This window comes from Phoenix dactylifera, chromosome 7, assembly GCF_009389715.1.
Source record: "Phoenix dactylifera cultivar Barhee BC4 chromosome 7, palm_55x_up_171113_PBpolish2nd_filt_p, whole genome shotgun sequence".
Taxonomy (NCBI): Eukaryota; Viridiplantae; Streptophyta; class Magnoliopsida; order Arecales; family Arecaceae; genus Phoenix; species Phoenix dactylifera.
The window spans coordinates 9338599-9360891 of record NC_052398.1 but is presented as its reverse complement, the minus strand read 5'-3'; the positions used below and the strand labels follow the sequence as shown (position 1 = coordinate 9360891).

Genomic DNA, 22293 nt, shown 5'->3' with positions numbered 1-22293 from the left:
TTAACTTGGAGAGGTCTGGTCTACCTATCATGCTCGTCCATGTATCATATGACAATCCTCGATCTTCTCTATCCTGCATGCATGGGGACTCCCATTGCATGATGCATGGTTATTTGTAATATGGCTGCTTGGATCTCTTCAACTGAAAAATGAATTGGAGGGGATCGGAACTTACAGATCTAAGCTTTCCAACGATCTCAAGTCATTTGTTCGACTGATCTGCAAAATTCACCACCTTTTTTTTGTATAGGAATAAAAATATACCCTATCGAGCTACCAACCGATGACAAAATATGAGCCCTTCTCTACCATGGAAATTGGAAGCTAGTGAAGTAATATTAAAGCAGACCACACCATGATATAAAGAAGATTACTTGGATGGAGTTCTACCATTTTCCCTACGTTATAAAACCTACGAAGTCATCACAGAAGGACGCAATATATATGAAGCTCGAGAAGGCTCAGAAGAAGGCTTCTCTTCCAAGAAATAGACACCGAGAAACTCGACAGCACCTGCTACGTTGTCAGACACGGAGAAGACCACACGTGGTTGGTGATTTCTATCAGGGGACGAGGACAAAACTGTTGAAGCCAAGGAGTCGGTCGAAATTATTAAAGCTATTGATTGCTCTTGACCAAGTATGGTGCAAAAACAAGTATTTTGTGAAACCTATGTTTGATATCCAGTGTCCTTTTCTTTATAACTCCTCTTGTTGATACATAGACATCAGTTTCTGTCAGTTAGGTAAATGGTTGTATATCCTATTGCTTGCTAAGAGAAAAAAAAAAACTCATCCTAAACCATCATCCACTTCTTTCTTAATTGAGGTTGTTACCAATCTAAGGCTATCTATTATAGAAAGCAAACAATATAAACTGTTACTAGCCATTTTTTTCATAGAAATTTTAAAGATAAGTTGCCATACAGATATTTGTTGCCCCATGAGTAGGAAAGTGTTACTGATTGCCACTCCTTCTCTGTTTCCGATCCTAATTGGAGATTGGTGCGAAATACCAAATGAAGGTGAATGTCACAAAGTGGGCAATTCATGAGGCATTATTTCCAATTGAGAAATAGAGGAGAAAGTCGATAGTAACATTTTTTATAAAAAAGATGATGATTTATTTTTATTTTTTTTTGGTTATGGATATAACGTAGTAATACGAAATGTGTGCTACATCCAATTTGAAAAAAAGAAAGAAAAAAATAATAGAATAGGAAAAAAAAAAAGATAGTAAGGAAAGAGAAACAAGATGGAAGCCCTAAATTATAGAAAAATGCCTCTGCTTTAGAACTTTCCAAAAGAATCCAGCTTGTTTGTGCACTTTGGGAGACACACATGCACGCAACTGCCCTGGCCGGTGATCCGACCCCACGGGAAACGCTCTCTTTCCGTTTCCCGTTTTACGCACTTCAGATTCCTTCCCCTTTAACGCATCCCTTTCGGTTCTGACCTTCGTCAAATTTGAAAAAGTCCGTGGGGTCCATTTGTAAAAGTGAACTAAAAACTTTAAAAACTTTTTTTCCCCAAATTTTTCCTTATGAAGAAAATTTTGGTGAGAATCTTACTCGACCTCGAGTACGAAGACGAGAAAATGGAATTTATGGAAATAATATTCATTAGTGTTTTTTTCACTTTGGTCATATAATTTTTAGCCGTTGCATTCTCAGTCCCTCTTGCCGTCTTGGTCTCTTGCGGACTTATCTTCCAACGTGAGTGTCGGTCGTCCTTTTCTCCACCTCTTTAGCTGGCCACAGCTGGATCGGACCGTTGTTGGCGTCGAGAAGTCGTTCCATAACGTCTGACTCTTTTCTTACACAAACACCCTCACATTTAAAATTATTTTAATTATGCACGATCTTCATGCTTTTTATTATCCCTTCAATTGTCATTTTCCTTTGTCTCAATGGGAGGTGATTCCCCTGTTCATGATCCATGCAAAGCCGTTCATACACTCAGGTGTTCAACAGAAATACGAAAAAAAGGGGCTAATTCATCACACATAGGCGTAGCTCAACACTTTGTTCATCATATCATTACCCTGAGGCATCCCAAATCTAAATAAACATGGCTAAGATTACATTATTGAAGTGAAATAATTTTGTAAAAAGTAAAATAGAACAGAGAGATTGTGCAATCTTGTGCTAGGGTGGCTCTGAGTTTTTTTTTCTACCAAGAGGAATTTCTCACTTTGGATTTTCTTGTGGTTTCAAATTGTTGTAAATGGGTATTTATAAACTACCCACTGTGCCTACCTAGCATAGATTTATGTGTCTAATGTTAAAATTTTAGAATGCTACTCCTCTCACAAACCTTCAGTCATGAGCACTCTCACACACTCTCACACTCTCTCATGTTAGTGCAGCCACTTAGCAATTTGTTTGACCATATCAAACCCCACAAACAAAAACTTAAATCAGATGGCACTCTAGAAAGATTGAAGGCCTGTTTAGTTGCTAAAGGTTACACTCAAAAAGAAGGGTTTGATTATTTTGACACTTTTTTCTTCAGTAGTCAAACTTACTTCTGTTAGAACTTTGTTGGCAGTAGCTGCAGCCTGCAATTAGCGCTTGCAACAACTTGATGTTAATAATGCTTTTTTGCATGGTGACTTAAATGAGGAGATTTATATGAAAATGCCTCCTGGATTTAGCTGCAAGGGGGAATCTTCATCATCATCACAAGTGGTTTGTAAATTGAATAAATCCTTATATGGTTTGAAGCAAGCATCACGGTAATGGTTTGCTAAGTTCTCTAATTTTTTAATTCAGCAAGGATTCAAGTAATCTAAGGCAGACTACATATTGTTTACTAGATCAAGAGTTAATTCATTTGTTGCTCTCTTAGTATATGTTGATGATATTATACTTGCTGGAAATGATTTAGAAGAAATCAATGCTCTAAAGTCTGCATTTAGTCATTAATTCAAGATTAAAGACTTAGGAGCTTTGAAATTTTTTCTAGGCTTAGAAGTAGCAAGGTCTACAAGAGGTATATTAGTTTGTCAAAAAAAAAAATTGCATTACAAATATTTGAGGATGTTGGTTTTACTGGTACAAGAGTTGCTACGACTCCAATGGAGTAGAACATGAAGCTTGATAGATTTTCTGGAGAATTGTTAGATGATCCTTCAGCATATGGACGATTAGTTAGGAGATTGCTTTATCTCACTATTATTAGACCTGACTTGTCATTTGCTGTTTAAGTATTAAGTCAGTTTTTGGATCAACCAAAACAACCCCACTTAGATGTAGCTCACATAACTCTTAGATATATTAAAGGCATACTAGCACAAGGGATTTTCTTTACAGTATCCAATGATCTTCATCTAAAAATGTTCACAGATTCAGATTGGGTAAGTTGCCCAGATACAAGAAGGTCAATAACAAGGTATTGTGTGTTTTTGGGGGATGCATTAGTATCTTGGAAATTCAAGAAACAAAACACAGTGTCAAGGTCATCGGCTGAAGCAGAATATAGAGCAATGACTTCAGCTACTTGTGAAATTCAATGGTTGCTATACTTACTTGCAGATCTGAAAGTAAAACATGATAGGCTAGCGATCTTATTTTGTGATAATCAGGTCATTTTGCATATTGCTGCCAACCCAGTTTTTCATGAAAGAACGAAGCACATAGAGTTGGATTGCCATCTTGTCAGAGACAAAATTCGAGAAGAAATTCCACATACTTTATATGTATCTTCTCATAACAGCTAGTGGACATTTTTACTAAAGTAGTTAGCGGTCCTTTGTTTCATTCGTTAGCATCCGGGATGAGTGTGCACAATATACACACTCCATCTTAGGGGGAGTATTAAATACAACAACTTTACTAAGCTAGAAATAATTTGATATGGCATAACAATTTTCTGTTAATATGGATAAGTTGATTAGATATGGATTAACAGTTTGATTAGCTGTAAAAATTAGTTATAACAGTTTCTAATTAGCTGAAACAGATTCTAAATTGTAATTAGTTTTTTTCTAGTTAGCAGAGTTTGTTGCTCTTGTGTTTATTTAAACAGAGCATTGTAAGAACATTGTAATGTAACTCAGTTTTTCCAAACTCACTCTCATCCTCTTCTTGAACTCTTTTCCTTTCTCAATCTTCGTTTCTTTCTTCCAACTTCAATAATAATATGATTAAACAAACACTTCTAATTTTACTTGGTACCTTAAGTAACAAAATAATAAACACTTATATAATAAAGTAGAAAAATACATATTTTTTAATTATCACATCGAGTGTTATTTGGCCACTAATCCAACAATTGTATCTTATTTCATGCATTGCTATGGTATATTGAGTGATGATCTCGCTAATTCATCTTATTTCTCACTACAACCACATCGTATGCATCAGTAAATGCTTGGTTTAGCAGATTGCATAAAACAAGAAAAGTCTTATTATTTGCAAATATGAATCCCATTGCATTGCGGTCTTCTTTTTCTCATTTTAGTCATATTTTGGTGTGCAGATACTTGTAGAGGGGGGATCAAGGGGATATGGTTTAATATGATTGATTTATTTCTTCATGATTTAATCATAATTACAATTATTTGTTAAACTAATTTATATTTATCTTTCTAGATTTATAATTTTCTAGATTGAATTTTTTTATTATTTATCTTTCTTCTAGAAAAATTTTATTTTTGTATTGAATCATAAGTTTGCTCATCTGAGTGACCAATCCACTTGAATCAACTGAAATTCGAGTGAGCCGAATTTTCAAGTTTTGTTACCCTGGCTCAAGGACCTCCATATGTGCAATTAAACCATGACAAATTTTTTTATCATGACAGGGCCTAGATTTTGGAAAAATCAGAAACTAGCAAAAAAAAAATTACATATAATTTTTAATTAAAATAACACAAATGTACCTAATGCTAATTCAATATAGTTCAATTTAATTTCAGCTTATTTTTGTCAAAAAAAAAACTTTAGTTCAACTTACACACCAATATTTTTGTCAAACAATACGACAAGTCCATCCAAGAACTTCACAGGAGTACCATTCTTATGTATTGCTTGTATGCAGCAATCCTTGCATACAATTAAGCAATATTTTGTACATAATTAGATTTTTTTTAGCCAGTAGCATCGTTTTATACCTTATAAAGAAGTTAAAAGATTATTAATCATCAAAATTACTGATCAGATGTAAAATTTTTAAGCAATATAAATTAAACATGAGATGGAAAATGTTCGTTATCTCTAATTCCTTCTTTGTTTTCCAACTAAAACTGCTTTAAGAAAAAGACTCATTTGGTTCGAGGTAGGAAATTTTCTTTTCTAGATTGAAAAGCTGATTTTCAGATGTGTAATAGTTAAAAAAATAGTTTATACATATTTGATTGATTATAAAAAAATAATATATTTTAGAGTAATTAATATTTGATGTAGCATTTATTTTTTTTAAAAAAGTATAAAATAACTATTATGCTCATAAGAAAAAGATCTTATTTTATTCTATTTAAAATCTTAAAAATATTTTTTAAAAAAATATCTAAATTTTCAGTAAATAAAAATTAAATATTTTATTTTTTATATATTTTTATATTAAATATAAAAATTTTATTCCAATAAAAAATATTTTTATTTTTTAAAAAATAATTAAATATAAAATATTTTCTTAATTTGCCTCTTTCCGCGAAGTTAACAGAGTCCTAAGAAGGCGACCGGAATCCAGGCGTTCACATCGTCCATGGGATTCCAAGCCCTGGGCGCGGCGATGACATCGTCCCTGTCAGAAGCCAAATTCCTCCCGGACTCCCATCCTTTTACCGTCCGTTTTTTCACTCGTCCCTCTGCCTTTTTTACCTTCTTCCGTGCCTCTGCCGACTCTCCCCTTTCTCCCAGCCAATAATTAAAAAGCACTCATAAAGTCTATCCGACGGAGAAAAAAAAAAAAACTACTTTTGGTCGTGTACATCTACTAAAAACGGGAGCCTATTTATAATACTCCTGCTCCCACTTCATATTTTTTTATCATCGTTCGCCTTGTAACGTCTCTTTCACGGCCAGATCTGCCGGAAATACTCGGCATCATTCGGCTTCTACGTGACCCATGTTCAAGTCGGCCGGCAGGCAAGGCGTTCCCACGTCAACCTTTTCCAACGGAGAAATGATATTATACTATGCCTCTCCACGGGACTGCATGGCCCTCCTTCCACGTGCTTCTTGCCGGCAGTATGATAAATACACACTCCCATTTTAAAAGATTAATCTCCATGCACGCTGTAAGAAAAACCTTCATCTTTTTTTCAGAACCTTTATGATTTCTCTAATGCTTGATGGCATTATCTTGCTATATCATTTTTTTTTTTATTTGTAAGCGCTGGGACCAAGTGTACCTGACACCAGGAACTGCACTCTTGCTCATGTGTCCTCCGTAAAACCTCATCAAAGATTTCTGACCTCTGCATGGGTTACTGGTTGCCAATCCGCGTCAATCAGTCATCTTAATCACTGCCCATGTCTCCTTCTTTAGTCTTTCCAGCTCCTCAAAAGCTCCATGCACAGTCAATCCAGCCATCTTTTCAGTCTCGCTCACGGAAAATAAAAGAACGGACTGATCCCTCCCACAGAACGCTCTCACTCGGCCTTATTTCATCTCTCCATAAAGTTACTTCACTTCTATGTAGCCTGTACGTTTTATCTTCCTTTTCATTTCTCTTCCTTATCTTCACACCATCTACCACCAGGCCACCGTCATCTTCTGTGTTCCCATCTGTCCCCCACTCCTTATGCCTAAATAATTTCAAAACAATTGCTTCATTTCTCTCTCTCTCTCTCTCTCCCCCTTCCACAGTCCACACCATCTTCTTTCACACACGCCTGCACCTCTCCGGCTCTCCCAGACATCTCAACCATCCCAAATAAACAAGTATTTATGAGAAAATAATTTTAAAAAAAGGAAAAAGAAACACCTCTCTCTTCTTGCTCTCCTCCTGCTCCCTTCTCATCTCCTTCCTCCTACCGAACGAGGGGGAGAGCGAGGGACAAAAGAAGAAGAAAAACAAAAGAAAAGAAAACCATAGCATCGCTCTGCTCTCCCTCTTGCATTAGGCCATTAAGAGAACAGAGAGCAATTAAAGCGTCTGTCTCTCTCTGTCTCTCTCTCATTCTTTGACAATGCCCGCCCTTTCCTTCTTCTTCCTCTTCCTGCTGCTATTCTCCACCCCGGGAATCTTGTCCACCACGCCCATTCCCCGGCGGGCTCTGCACCTGCCCTTCTTCCCCCCGGGCGCGCCCCCGCCGGCCCCTTCCTCCTCCACGCCCCAGCCCTTCTTCCCATTCTACTCCTCCCCTCCTCCCCCCGCCGTCTCATCCTCCCCCGCCGCCGACTCCTCCCTTCCTGCCAACATCCCCTCCCTCATCTTACCCAATTCCCATTCTGCGCCTCCCCACCGCCCCGCCGCCGCCAAGCTCGTCCCCGCCGTCGCCCTCCCCCTCTTCGCCCTCGCCCTCCTCGCCTTCTCCCTCGCATTCTTCCTCCACGGCCGCCGCCGCCGCTCCGGCGACAAGGCCGCTCGCTCCGACAGCATCCGCCTCTTTCCTACCCGCTCCGCCATCTCGGACGCCCGCAAGTCCTCGGCCGCCACCTCCGACTTCCTCTACGTCGGCACCCTCGTCAACCACTGCGGCGCCGCCGCCAACGCCGACGAGGACCCCTCTCCCGTCGCCGCTGCCCACGAGGACCCCTCCCCCGCCGCCGCCGGCCAGCCCAACGGCTCTCCCTACTGCAGGGTCGGTTCCCCGGAGCTCCACCCACTTCCTCCTTTATCTCTCCATGCCCACCGTCGGTACGGGAATGCCGATGGCGGGTGCTCCTCGGAGGAGGAATTTTACTCTCCGAGAGGGTCTTCCGGCGGGAAGGAGAGTTCCGTGGGGGTCGTCGGCGGGCGCATGTCGAGCTCGCGGCGGACCTTCCCCGCCGCCGCTGCCGCGATGGAGAAATGTGGGTCCCGGAGCTCGACGCTAAGCACGCCGTCGTACCCGTCTTCCGATTCGGTGTCTTCTCCGGGTCGGTCGTCGCCGGCGAGTTCGTCGCCACCGGTCGGATCGAGCCCGGGGCGATCCAGCGTCAGATCTCTGAAAACCAGATCCGAGAATGCCGAGGTTATCGACTTTGGTGTCCCGCCGCCGCCGCCGCCTCCGCCCCCGCCGCCCCCCCGGCCGCTGACTCCCTCACCTCCAAAGAGGAAACTCCCTTCGCCCTCGCCGTCTTCTTCTCCGGTGGAGAAGGATCAAGATGGAAGCTTTAGGATCTCGGACATGTCGGGCCCAAATTTACGATCGCCACGGAGAATTGGGGACTTCTCGAGGAACCCATTGGTTGTTAACTCCCCGCGGAGCGAACCTCCGCCGCCACCACTGAGGCAAGCCCCACCGCTACCTTCCCCATCGAAGCAAGCCCCCCCACCACCACCGCCTCCTCCACCGCCGCCGGTTGGGTACTGGGAGAGTCGGGTCCGAAAGCCACAAGCCGGCCAGCCTCCAGTTCTCACCCCTCCCAGACCTACTGGAATGAAGAATTCATCAGCAGCGGTTTTTCCAGCCGAATCGCCAGTGAATTCGGATCCAGTGGAGAAGAGTGAGGAGGCCCCTCGCCCAAAGCTGAAGCCTTTGCACTGGGATAAAGTCCGGGCGAGCTCCGATCGAGCAATGGTGTGGGATCAGTTGAAAACGAGCTCATTCCAGTGAGATTTTGAACTTTAGATCTCTTCCCTTTTTTTGAACTTAATCACAGATTTCCTTTTCTGAACTCCTTTCGTCGAATTCTTGCCTGATTTTTTGACAGGGTAAATGAGGAGATGATCGAGACCTTGTTTGTTTGCAATGCATCAAACACAGCCCCAAAGGAGACGAACAAGCGACAAGTCCTTCCTTCTCCAAATCAAGAGAACAGGGTGCTTGATCCAAAGAAGTCTCAGAACATTGCTATTCTACTGAGGGCACTTAATGTGACCAAGGAGGAAGTCTGTGAAGCCCTATTGGAAGGTGAAGCTCTGAAACTCTTCAGTAATTTGCTCTGTATCTCTTTCACGTTTAATAGCACCAACGTGTACTAGGCAAGTGCTTGCTATTGCTAATAAGATTGGATCAACTTTTATGAATTGTTTTGTGCCATCGTTTCTTCCAGCATTTGCAAATTAAGCATGAAGGCACTGAAGAGTATTCAAAATAGGGTTTTCTCTTCTTATTCACCCATTTTCGAGAATAAAATCTCCCTCACTCTCAGTGGATGTTGGAATACATCAGCTAATGTTTTAGAAAAGACTAAGCTGATCAAAGATGGCGAGAAATGGTGCTGTGGGGTTTAAGGTAGCCATCTATCCCCTTTGATGCTTCCCTCTGAGAAAGCCGTTGGCTCTATATTTTAGTGAAAGTTTAAGAGTTCTTTCTTTGTTGACCTCAGTGATCACATTTCCTCAATGATTATATCATTGTGAAAGAACACCAGCTTCCTTCTATTGTTTCAGTGAGCTTCCTAATCTCTAGTATGGGATTTGTAGTAGCAAGACATTAACTATAGTTGCGGAAACTACCGTTTGTATCGTCATATTCTTGGTTCAAGAGTGTAACGTTTGGACAGTGGAATTTTAGTGGTTTAAGGCATCTGATAGAAGCACCCCTTCAATTAGGCTCCTTTCTCTGTATTTGGCAGCATGCCAATAGTTTGGTAGATGCTAAGAAGAGAAGCAGAATATGTATTGTTCTCTCTCAATTTAGCGCTACCTACATTGCAAAACACATCTTTCTCTTAAATTGTAACTGTCTGTGGGGAATTATAAATCAACATAAGAAGAATTAATATCATCATACTACTTGATATTACATCAATCTTTTTGATATTTGAATTACAAGTAGTATGATGATACTTGCATTAATATTTTTGCATTATGTTTGACAAAAATAGTATACTACTTAACATACTACTTTATATTAGTTAAGATTATCAAGTAGCATGCTGATATTTACATTAGTCTTTTTGATGAAGCTATCCATGTTCTCTTCTTTAAACTTTACCTGTTGAGAAAGACTACAACTCTCCGCCCTATTTGATACAGTAAGAGGGCTGAAACATTTTTTGGAAACCTTTCCTTTACCCCTTAGTTGTTGAAAGTCCTCCATTATGAACTTAGACCACAGAATGGAATTTCAGTAGTCTTTTTCAATATTTTTGTGTTTGATTATTTACTTGTATCTGTTTTTCCGAGTCACTGCAGGTAATACAGATAGCTTAGGAACTGAGCTGTTAGAAACCTTGCTAAAGATGGCTCCAAGCAAAGAAGAAGAACTTAAATTGAAAGATTACAAAGATGAGTCCCCAATCAAGCTTGGTCCAGCAGAAAAGTTTCTCAAGGCAGTGCTTGATATACCATTTTCTTTTAAGAGAGTGGATGCAATGCTTTACATTGCTAATTTCGATTCAGAGGTCAATTATCTTAAAAAGTCCTTTGAAACACTTGAGGTAAGCCTGATGCTTTGTTTTGTTTTTCCATTAATTCTATTCTGGATTAAAAACAGTGAATGGTTGAATATTGATCACTGGCAAAGTAGTGGATAAAGCGGTGATTAAAAGAATTTGATTCCTTTATTTATAAGAAAAATAAGGATCTTTCTCTGCCTTAATAGTACGGCTGTGACCTGTGAGTTCAGGACCCACGATCAGGGTTGCATGCAATGTTGTGTTCAAAGTAACTAAAACATCCAGAAGCTATATAACTACACCCAAATTTTTTACTTATTTATCCACTTTGCAACTTTTAGGAGGGACCAGCTGTTTTTTTTTTAATTCTTCTACCATCCAGCAAAACTTCCCTTGAAATAATGTCATATTACCATACAGTATTCATGGCTTTTTTTACTAAAGCTACAGTGGAGACGGTCTCAAGAGTTCAGGTTGACAATAATTCTCATGTTTATCTCTGTACTGAATAATTATTCTCCCAGACATGAAGCATAAATTGTTTAAAGTTTAAACAAATATAAACTTTGTCTTTCTTTCATAAGTTTGAACAATTGACAAAGAATTCAAGTAAATTTGAGTATAGTCTGCCACTCTGACCTTAAAAGAGTTAGCACCGAATAAAACGATGATGACCTCATTCGAAAGTCAAGTTCTTATTTGCTTTTAGATATCAAGTTATCTTTCCCATGTACAGTGTGCTGTTCTTGCCTCATGCCTTGATTCTTCCCTTTGCCCCCAGTTGAACCAAAATCACTTCTCTTCATCTAGCGAACATTTGAGTAATCTCATCTACTAATATGTATAATATTACTCTGCTCAATACGGATCGGTGTGCCAAGGAGGCATTCCATTTGCTCACTTTTTAAAAGTACAAGCTATATTGGACACAAAGTCAGCAAGACTTGCTGTTACTTCCTAATATGAAATCTTATACTTACCCAGCTAAAGCAGGACACTAAAGCTCTGGCCCTTCTAATGGTGCGGTTACAGGAAATCACTATCTTATGAAAGCAGATCAATACTATTTCATATTGATTTTATTATAGAACTGAATTGTCACATATGGAGAGTTCAAAAACTTACTTGTCATCAGAATTGCGAAATCTTTCTGAATATGCAGGAAAGTTAGTATCTTTCTTGGATACTTATTATGTGAATATTATCTGCATAAGTAAAGATCTTTCTCAATCATAATTCATAAATAACAGTTATATACACTGAAAACATCTTTATCAAATCATATTCAAATTAAGTAGAAAATATGAAAAATTAGAGAACCACAAGCTGGATGCATCCCATCATCACAAAAACAAACTAGGAGAAATTCTTTGAGAGAACATAGCTGGTGACTAAATGTACGTACCAGTGATTGAGAGTTCTCCATCCTGGGCTCATGCACACCACATAAAAAGAATATCAGCAACTAAATAACTTTTAGTGAATGTTTCCATGTGCTCCTACTTTTGTTGCCTCGCCCTCGCATTCATTTCTACCCCATGTTCCAGCAAAAAGAAGAACTGCTTTGCTCAACTAGCTTCCTGGGTGCATGACACAGCATGGAAACTGAAGTCCAGTGCAATTAGATTTTGTATTTGTCATCATTAAAATTCAAACAGAACTTACATAAAAAAGTTGTCTCGTAGGTAAATGGACAGATCACGTAGGCCCTAGGATAGGCGATGGTCATTTTTAAGGTGTCGTTGGGTTTTGAGCATTCTTTGGACTAATAAACTGCTTGTATTGCAATGCACAGGCAGCCTGTGATGAGCTGAGGAGCAGCAGATTGTTTCTGAAACTTCTAGAGGCGGTTCTGAAGACTGGGAACCGCATGAATGTTGGTACCAACCGTGGTGATGCGCATGCCTTTAAGCTCGATACACTACTGAAACTAGTTGATGTCAAAGGCACCGATGGCAAGACTACCCTCCTGCACTTTGTTGTCCAGGAAATCATCAGATCTGAAGGCTCCCGCCTCTCCGCTGCCAAAACCCAGGCAAATACTCTACGAGATGACCTTGAGTGCAGAAAGCTCGGCCTCCAAGTTATTGCTGGTCTTGGGGGTGAACTTGGCAATGTGAAGAAAGCAGCTACTATGGATTCTGAGGTGCTCGGCAGTTATGTCTCCAAACTTGCTGGAGGGATTGGGAAAATAACTGAGGTCTTAAGGTTGAATGGAGCATTGAGTTCACAGGAAAATAGCCAGCGATTTCATGATGCTATGAGTGGGTTCTTAAAGAAGGCAGAGGACGAGATCATAAGGGTCCAGGCGCAAGAGAGCGTTGCGCTGTCTCTGGTCAAGGAAATAACTGAGTATTTCCATGGTAACTCAGCCAAAGAAGAAGCTCACCCTTTCAGAATTTTCATGGTGGTCAGGGATTTTCTAGCCATCCTCAATCAGGTCTGCAAAGAGGTTGGAAGGATAAATGATCGCACCATTGCGAGCTCAGCACGCCAGTTCCCGGTGCCTGTGAATCCGACACTACCACTGGTATTCCCAAGGTTTCAGGCATTAAGGCCTGAAAGCTCTGATGATGAGACTTCATTATCATCGTAGGCTGGATTCTTGGTGGCCTTGGCTGATGCCTCTTTCAAGTGGAAATTTTTGCTGGCCATAAGCTGGAAGTGCAGTGCAACATGGAATCAGATGCCGCTTATTTATATTCTTTTGTACTTGTAGAATATTAATGTAAAAGATTCTTGGAATTGTTTATCCCTATGTGTATACAGAAGGAAACCTAGATGAGAGAAAAATAAGGCGGGGAAACTGGCTTCATGGACTCTGGATTATGTACATCTCTTGTAAGGTTTTTTCCCCCAAAAGATCAATGTGCAGTAATCAAAGCAAATTTCAGTTGTATGGATCGTTTATGAGTGGCAACTTGCAGGATAGGTGATGAACTTGCGAGGCAGACGTTAATTTTTTTCTATATTCTTCCATCCAAAGCTCTTTGAAACTAAAGATACATTTGGTTGGAAGAATTGCGCTCTAGAATAAAAATAAAAATAAAAAAATTTTATTTCAGCCGGTTAGAGAGAGTTTTATTTTTATTCTAATTTTAATTTTGAAACTTTGACAAGTTAAAGGAGCAGGGGCGGCCGCCCTTCATATCTTCTTTCAGGATGCTGGTGTAGGTCCATAGTTCAGAGATCTGCCTCCTCTATGAAACTCGTATGTCCGGTAGAGAACTTTGCCAAGTACTACGGTGCCTAGACGTTGACTGAGAGTCCTATGCAATTGAATCTCAAGGGTTGTCCGAGGGTATTGTGACATAGTGAAAGCGGGGTGTGGCGACAGTTGATGTGTTTCACAATTGCTCCCGTTATTGATTATCTCGGAGCCCAACGCTACACCGTGGGTCTTATGCGGTGTGTATGCGAGAACTGACCATAGGATTAGGAGAGTTCTTTAGGGCGAGCTTACCCACTTAGTTGCTCAGGGTTTTTCGTTAGCTATCGTGGGTGATGTCAACTGCATTTAGAATGGGAGTGAGAAGCAGGGAGGAAGGGCCTTCACTGACACAGTGGACAGGAGGAAGTTCCTTGACTTCCTATCGCAGAATAGCTTGGTGGATCTGGGCTTCTCCGGACTGCAGTTCACATGGTGTAATAACCAGTCCGGTAGAGCCAGGGTTTGGGAGCGGTTAGATAGGGCCGTTGCATCCATTTACTGGATTATCAGGTTTTCGTCCTATAGGGTTAGCCATCTATCTCTGATTGCCTCGAATAATTTCCCACTGCTGATCTCTACGGCTGCAGGATCCAGTCACCACTGTGCTTTCCGCTTTGAGAAGGTTTGATTATCCTCCCCCCAATCTTGGGACCTTGTCCGAGGAGCTTGGAGCTTGCCGGTTCGTGGCGATGCCATGCAGAGGATTTTCCGCAAATTGGAGTTGACTAAAAGACACTTGCGCCGTTGGAATTGTGAGGTTGTGGGCGATATTTTTAGAAGTTAGAGGACGTGGAGGCCGTGATTGCCAACCTCTGAAGGAAAGAAGATCAGGTGGGTGTGCTCCCTGAGGCAGACATGGTAGCTCTCCGGGGGGCTCCTTGCCACTCATCACTCGATCCTGCGATAACATGAGATTTTTTGGAGACAGAAGTCCAGAATCCAGTGGGTCAGAGAGGAAGATCGGAACACTAGTTTCTTTCATCGAACCACGATTATCAGAAGGCAGAAGAACATGATCCGGTCTCTGTGGGACGGGAGCGGCCACCAGGCAGAGGGAGAACCAGCGGCCAGTCAGATCTTGTTTGATTTCTTTCGATCTCGTTGGATAGAGGACCGTGAGGATGGCGCTGCTGGCCAACTCCCGCGAGCCGACATGGGAATAGGCATTACAGAGAATGCGTTACTGGTTTGACCGATGATGGAGAGGGAGGTGCGGGACACGGTCTGGGCCTTGGGAGAGGATAGGGCTCCTGGTCCAGATGGGCTCCCACCCTTCTTTTTTCGGAGATACTGGAGCATTGTCTGGCTGTGATTGAAACGGTCCTGTGTTTCTTCAGTTGGGCACGGATGCCTGACGACTGGAAGGCTACATTTGTTACGCTAATACCGAAGCGTCAGGACGCGGCTGAACCGAGCCATTTTAGGTTATCAGATTGTGCACAACTTTATATAAAGTTGTGACAAGAATATTGGTGGAACGGATGAAACCCTTACTTCCTGGCAATATCTGCCAAGAGTAAGGTGCTTTTGTGGGAGGAAGGAGCATCTCCGATAATATCATATTGGCCCAAGAGATGATGTGGGATCTTCAACGGGCCCCAAAGCGGCAAAGCCTGATGACTGTCAAGCTGGACATGGAACGAGCTTATGACAGAATCAGGTGGAGCTTTCTTATGCGGGCCTTGGAGAGTCTTGGTTTCCATAAGACCTGGATTGATTGGGTGTTCGAGTGTGTTCGAGGATCGAGGTTTTTTATTCTGGTCAACGGCACACCGTCCCCCTTCTTTCAATCCACCATGGGGCTTCGGCAGGGGTGTCCTCTATCCCCATACTTGTTCATTATTTGCTCTGATGTCTTGTCTCGAGCACTATGGGTTGCATGCGCCACCGGAGAGCTGGAGGCTTACGTTCCATCTCCAGGGACCCAGCCGATATCTCACCTACTCTTTGTCGACTACTGTCTCCTCCTGACGAGGGCACAGGTAGCAGATGCACGGGCCCTCAGGAGTGTGTTGGCTAACTACTGCGCTGCGTCGGGGCAGAGCGTGAATGCCCAGAAGTCCACCATCTCTTTCAGCCCTAGCACGACGCTTGGGGTTCGACAAGGAATTTGGAGGATTCTGGAGATACCGGAGCAGGACAGGACCTGGAGCTACCTGGGTGTACCAATCACAGGTAGGAGACTGCGGGTATCTGAGTGCACTGGGCTGGCGCAATGGGTCTAGAGTAGATTGGAGGGATGGCGGGCAACGTCTCTATCTATGATGGATAGATTGACGCTGATCAGATCTGTACTTGGCTCCATGCCCATCTATCTCATTGCAAACACAGTGGTACCAAGAACAGTGCTACTGAAGATTGAACAGCTACTTCGGGGCTTCTTATGGGGCTCGCATAGAGGTGGTCGGGGGGTGCATTTGATGGCATGGGAGAGCATTTGCCCCCCATTCAGTGAGGGTGGCCTTGGGTTCTCTCTCTCCTGGAGAGACGAGAGGTGCTCATTACCCGGCATGCAGTCTGGTTCCTTCTGGAACCGCAAGGGATTTAGAGCTGGACGATGGCAGCCCGCTATGAGAGAGTGGGCCCTGAGGCACTGGCACGAGGAGCACGAAGATATTCCTGTCTTTGGCGAGAGATTGTGAGGTACCTATCTACTGCATTGATACACACCAAAGGCTGATAAGTGATGGGCGCAATATTGATGTGGCTGAGGATGCGTGGGTAGATGCCCTCCCCTTGCGGCATTGGCCGACTATGGTTAATTTCGAGACTGCGGAGGGATTGTATGTTTGCGATCTTATTGTCCTGGGGGGGCTGCATGGGACGAGACTAGGCTCGATCAGCTTTTCGGGGAAAAGTTGGCAGAGAGGGTCCGATCCCTCTTGTTACCAAGGTATGCAGGCCCTGATGTGCAGGTCTGGAGCACTTCTACCAAGTCCAGTGTCAGGGTGGGCGACCTTTCCCGCATCCTTCGGCAGTAGTACGAGCCTGGGCTAGACTGCGTCTGGATCTGGCGCTTGGGACTCCACCCGAGGGTAACTCTATTCCTTTGAAAGGTGGTCTGGGACCATCTTCCGACGCAAGCAGTACTGAGTGGATGAGGACTGTGGATTCCCTCGGTGTGTGGAGATTGTGGTGTGGACAAGACGGTGGACCATGCCTTGTTTCAGTGCATATGGGCTAGGGCGACTTGGCGACTAGCAGGGATCCCGTGGAAGATCTGGGGCCGAAAGGACCTATTCTTACAGGCCTTGCGTCGATACTCGGAGTCCGCATTGCTTCGCTAGGAGGCGGCTCGAGTGACCTACACATCCTACCAGATTTGGCTGGCTAGGAATGCTCGAACATTTGGCGAACGCAGTATGTCGCCAAGACTTGTGGTGGAGAGCGCCCGCATGCAAGCGGCGGAGCTCAGTCTTATTATACCTGTTGAAAGGACCTTGACATTTTAGGACATCCGAGGTTCCCATTCTGCTTCGACAGCATCCCGTACGGTGTTTTTCACCTGAAAGCCCCCACCTCCTAGTTTCCTAAAGGTCAACTTCGATGGATCTGTCTTGGATGAAGGTACGAGGGGCGGTAGGTTTTGTTATTCAAGACCCATTTGCCAGGATCGTGGCTGCAGGGGGCAGTCAGCTCTTCGACATATCGGTTTCGGGTGCAGAGCTGCGAGCCGCTTGGGCAGGCCTCCGTCACGCCCGGTGTGTTTTACAAGCCAGCTCCATCGTATTGGAGGGAGACTTGGCCACTGTCATCAGTTGGATCGGGGAGGCAAGGGGTAATGGTTATGTCCACCCTTTGCTTCGAGATATCTGAGCAATGGTGAGGGACGGCAGGATTTTTCAGGCCAAGCATGTTTTCCGTGAAGCTAATGAGGCTGCGAATTGGGTAGCTGCTGATGCAATCAATCACTCCGGTAGCGCCTTGTGGGTTGATGGAGAGTTGCCCCTGGCACTCCGAGGTATTCTATTTTTTTGATTTTATTGGATGCATCCGTACTTGTTAGGTATGGTCCACCCGCTTTAGCAAGCAAAAAAAAAAAAAAAAGGCACGGATTTGAACTCTGACAGGCTATTTTGGCCAGATAATGCAAGTATCACCAAAAAATTAACCCTGATTTTTTTTTGCCTTGTTCTAACTTTTATTTGACTTTTCACGACATTTTTGATATTTTTTGCTATTTGACAAGCCTCGTATAAATTTAATGTAATACGTTAAATTTCAGACAAACCAATATACAAGCTTATTGCAGCCATCTTGGCTGAAGAATATTGCAAGAGAGGGTAAAATCCATATAGGTTATTAATTTTAAAAAACAATTCATAACAAATTAATAAAAGACTCAGCAAACATATACTATGAGCTAATGCTATTGAGCAACGGATAATATTTTATAGAAATCGCACCGGCCAAAGCGCTGCACCGAGTTGAAAAAAAAAAAAAAATCAAAATTCAAACCATCAACCAATATTTTAAAATAATTAAAATAGAACTAAAATATTCTTATTCACCTTCCACCTTGCACGACACAAGCTAACATTTATCAATTTCGGAAACTAGGCTATCATTTTCCAAAATCCTTGTACCATCTGGACCAGAAAAAATATGGACCTCAAATTGGACCTAGTTTAACCATTTAGTTAAGAATTATATACATACATACATACATATATCGACACTATATCCACACTAACTCCAGGCTGCACCTATTGTGGTATTGTGGGTGGTGCCATGGATATTGAAACAATCATCAACTAGATAAATTTTGCATCATTAGCCACCGGTTGAATAGTTACCAAAGGTCCAAAAGTACTAAGTTTCTGAATAAAACACGAAGACTGGTTAGTTCTTTATAGAATACTGACATTAAATGATTTGATTTACAAATATACATATACAAAAGATATAAATGGTATACAAACACAAGGACCAACTCCACTCCACCCAAGCTAAGAGATCAGTACAATAAAAGGAAATAATAAAAGACATAACTGTGTAAAAAACAAAATGAGGTAACTGAACAACGAAAAGGGTGGAGCGAGCATCAGGTTAAATTAGAAATACAAAGTTATTTATATTATGATGTGCCTCTTCGATTAGAACTCTGATTTTAGGAGCTTTATTCTTGGTTTGATGTTGATGCTTTCAAAAGGGTTTTCCTGTTCTGCATGAATGTAATCCCTCGTTTTCAGAACCTGCACAAGAATATGCATCAATGAAAAAGAAAAACAGGGAAAAATGAAAATCTGAATTTTTCCAATATTCAAAATAATAAGAGCAACAATGGGCCATGCATGTACACATGCACATGCACACACAGGCGCATGCACGCAGATGAGCATATTTACTATTAGTAGGATTGAAACAAATAAATGCGCCTTTATAGCATCTAACAATGCCTAGAAACTCAAAATCAAATATTTCTTTTATATCCCACTTATGCATCAATGGTCACAAAATGTGCAATTTCAATAGGACAATATGATGCTTTGATTTGAGTTATGGCTCAAAAGCGCCAAAATCTATAAAAACTTAAAATACACGAGTTTTAGGATGGATAGAGCAGTAATCAACTTGTGGATATGGCCTTCAACATAGCATATTCCAGCACGCAGGTTCCGATAGTATTCTCCATTTTGTGGCCACTTGATGCATAAGAGACATCCAAAACGTATAATCATATATTACTAAGTACTTAAAGTATTGCAGATAATGATCAGCATTTCGGACCCTCTATTACAAATTTTCATAATTAATTTTGCACATCAAGAATTTAGACTTTAATTCTACAGGCGTATATATACACGAGATTGTCTGTTTGAGTTCATCAAGAAATTCCATTATTAGAAATGCCACATGGTAGAAACGCAAGCAAGCAAGCAAAGAAACTCACAGTATATTCAGTATGCTTGGAGAGCTTAAAGATATTACAGCTCAATTGTGCTTGGAAGTACGAATTGGTTAAGGTTCTTTTCAGCAACTATTAGTTTGTGACAAAAAAGAGGCTGGAACAGAACCTGATTTTTAAAATCAAATAGTAGGTAAGTTGACCTATGGTAATCTAGAAAATTTATCTCCAATTCCATCTGGACTTTTTACACTTTGCAATGCAATGCAAAACTTACTACCTTCAGGGTAGTTCATCGTGTTTGCAGGGAAAAAGGATAAAAAGAAGAGAGGAGGTGTTAGGGTAGTGGAGATGACCAAGCAACAAGCGGAGGCCAAGTTGAGCAAGATCAAGAGGAAGCTAGAGGTAGAAGGTGAGGCATAATTAACGAGAAAGGTGGTGGTGGGAGATGAAAGAGTGGGTTAGCATTTAGGAAGATGAGCTGCTCCAACTGTTAGGAAGATGAGAACCCACTGATGTAACATATTGGCAACAGTTAATACTCACTACAGCGTGCTGACAGTCCGCCCCAAAGCAATTAGATTCACTATAAAAGTGTCTTGTGCATCAACTTATGCCTATGCAAAACATGTGGGTTTTGTTGTTTAACTTATAGCAGTTTCTGATAAAACATCTATGCATAGATATGTCTGCATGTACGTACGGACATATGTACTTTAATATAACTTTGCTGCATGGGTCAGATAGCATATATGCATGTGCATGCATGTATGTAAGGACATATGTACTTAATATACCTTCGTTGTGTGCGTATAAGACAACAAATGATTATGTGAGTTCAAAATTTTTTGTTGCAAATAGGAACATTTAACTAAAAGAGGACCAATCGACTTTATACAGCTTGTAAGAATCTTGGAAGATTGGCTTACCAAAGTCTCAAAGAACATTCTTGATGCTTCTTTGCGAGTTTTACCAACTAAAAGGTGATCCATGGCAACGATTTTTCTGCCACGTCCAGATTCTTCATCGAACAAAGTTTTCAAATACCTCGCGACACCTCTATAAGATTGATTCTCATAATTCAATGTACGTTCCAAAGTCACAGGCAAAAAGAAATATAGTAGATATGGTTAAATAAAACAACCAGTTCAAGAGGCTACCTTGTCCGAGAAGACCATCCACTGTATTCAAGTGATTGGGCCTCTTCAGGATTTGGCAAGTCATGATCTGCTGCATCATCGTAGTCTGCTTCATCATCTACATTAAGAAACTCTGATAGACAAAAAAGGGAAGAAGGTGATGAAAGTCAGTAATGAGCATCAACTTCTCATATAATTGCAGAGAAACCAAAATAAAGATAGATGATTACATGAAAACCAAGAACAAAATCAAATAACTGACAAAGGCAGTAACCTGCCTTACCAATGCGAATCTTCCAACTCATTTTTGGGTCCCAATGACTATTACATCACCTCTACCATTAACTTTCACAATGTAACCATGATACAGACAATCTCCTAGAACACTTTCTTCCTCGAGCTCATAAAACAGCACCACAAGTACACTTCGATGATGAAAAATAGCTGGTTCTATTTGTCAAACAGAGATCATTTACGGACTCGCATGGAAGAAGAAAGAAAATGGCCGAGCGAAGAGTTTCACAAGTCTCCACATATTGGTGGGATATTATGAACGAAATGGTTAAACTAGTTCATTTTGAAAAAAATAAAAAGAAAAGCAAAGAAAGAACGTACTTATGTATATGCACCCAATGGATAAAAGTGTTCCTACCAAAAGATAAGAGGTTTAATAACCCTGGATAAAAGGTGAGATCAAGTCATAAACAGGATAGGAAGATGAATGAACAGGACAGGAAGCTAATGAGAGGATGACGCAGATAACTTACTACACAGAAATGTTAATTTGGAAGTCAATTTGCTGTTATTATTGTTATTTAATTGTCCACAAGAAATTCCTTAGCCTCAGCACATGTTGGGTGCATATCTGCATGTGGCTAAATATCCAGCTAACACCTTTCGGAGGTATATTTATCATTTGCTTGACTTGAGCAACACCACAAATCAGCTATATATAATAGCAGGGCGTACTCATCCTGGTAAGCCTGTAGATCACACTCTTCTTGTACATCTTACACCATTTTCCTTCTTCAATAGTTTCTTTTTCTCTTCTTATACTCTCTTCTTATTCCTCAAGTTACTATCTTACACCATAAAAAATTTTCCTCCCTCAAGTAGATTTTTGCTAATCTATTGCCACTAGTTGATGACCAAGATTCTTAACCTGATAGAAAGCACCTATAACACCAACCCATAGGACGGATGCTTTTTCTCTTCCATTCTCTTTTCTCATTGTCATACAACTACCATACTGTGCAAGGGCTGATCTGAAATCAGACATCCATTATTTTCCGTTCTTTATGGTGTCTCATCAACATTGCTTCCAGAAATGATCATGCTGATGACAGATCCATCCTCTCCAAGTTAAGGCATCCAATAAATTTCCAAAGGGGATAAAAGTGTTGAAGCAGCTGCAAATGTTTTCCATATGCTGAACCTTTCCTTACTCCACATGATCTCTGGTCAAATCTAAGGAAAAGTTGGATGGCTTTTCCTTAACTTTGGTGCAAAAACTGAGGCAGGTTTCCCCTCCTGCCATTTGGTTCAATATTTGTAGTTCCTATATCCAAAGTTGTCTTGGCCAAGACTTCATAACCACTTCATGAGGGGTTAACTTAACACCAAACTGTATCTGATTTTCAAACAATGATGGATCAA

The 22293-nt window shown here is 41.4% G+C and overlaps 2 protein-coding genes across 4 annotated transcripts in view; one reads left to right on the top strand and one right to left on the bottom strand.

The window, feature by feature from the left end:
- The first annotated feature begins 6568 nt into the window (after positions 1 to 6568).
- On the top strand, positions 6569 to 13344 carry LOC103719677 (formin-like protein 1). Its single transcript, XM_008809028.4, has 4 exons — positions 6569 to 8706; positions 8808 to 9007; positions 10237 to 10481; positions 12235 to 13344. The coding sequence occupies exons 1-4, from the start codon at positions 7139 to 7141 to the stop codon at positions 13033 to 13035; spliced, it is 2814 nt and encodes a 937-aa protein (XP_008807250.1). The 5' UTR covers positions 6569 to 7138; the 3' UTR covers positions 13036 to 13344.
- A 5127-nt stretch (positions 13345 to 18471) lies between these two features.
- The window catches only part of LOC103719678 (sister chromatid cohesion 1 protein 4-like), a 30104-nt gene continuing 26282 nt past the window's right edge, over positions 18472 to 22293 (bottom strand). For all 3 annotated transcript variants that reach the window (XM_008809029.4, XM_039128217.1, XM_039128218.1), the window contains 3 exons: positions 20659 to 20770; positions 20428 to 20557; positions 18472 to 18845 (listed from right to left, as the gene is read on the bottom strand). In XM_008809029.4, coding sequence (XP_008807251.2) covers positions 18747 to 18845; positions 20428 to 20557; positions 20659 to 20770 — 341 coding nt within the window. In that variant the 3' untranslated portion in view covers positions 18472 to 18746. The remainder of the gene's footprint in view (positions 18846 to 20427; positions 20558 to 20658; positions 20771 to 22293) is intronic.

What these genes read in the sequence shown, in the direction of transcription:
- LOC103719677 (XM_008809028.4), top strand. Translation starts at nt 7,139, where the DNA reads ATGCCCGCCCTTTCCTTCTTCTTCCTCTTCCTGCTGCTATTCTCCACC. An exon ending in CTGTGAAGCCCTATTGGAAG is followed by an intron (nt 9,008 to 10,236) that starts GTGAAGCTCTGA and finishes GAGTCACTGCAG; the next exon opens with GTAATACAGATAGCTTAGGA. An exon ending in AGTCCTTTGAAACACTTGAG is followed by an intron (nt 10,482 to 12,234) that starts GTAAGCCTGATG and finishes TGCAATGCACAG; the next exon opens with GCAGCCTGTGATGAGCTGAG.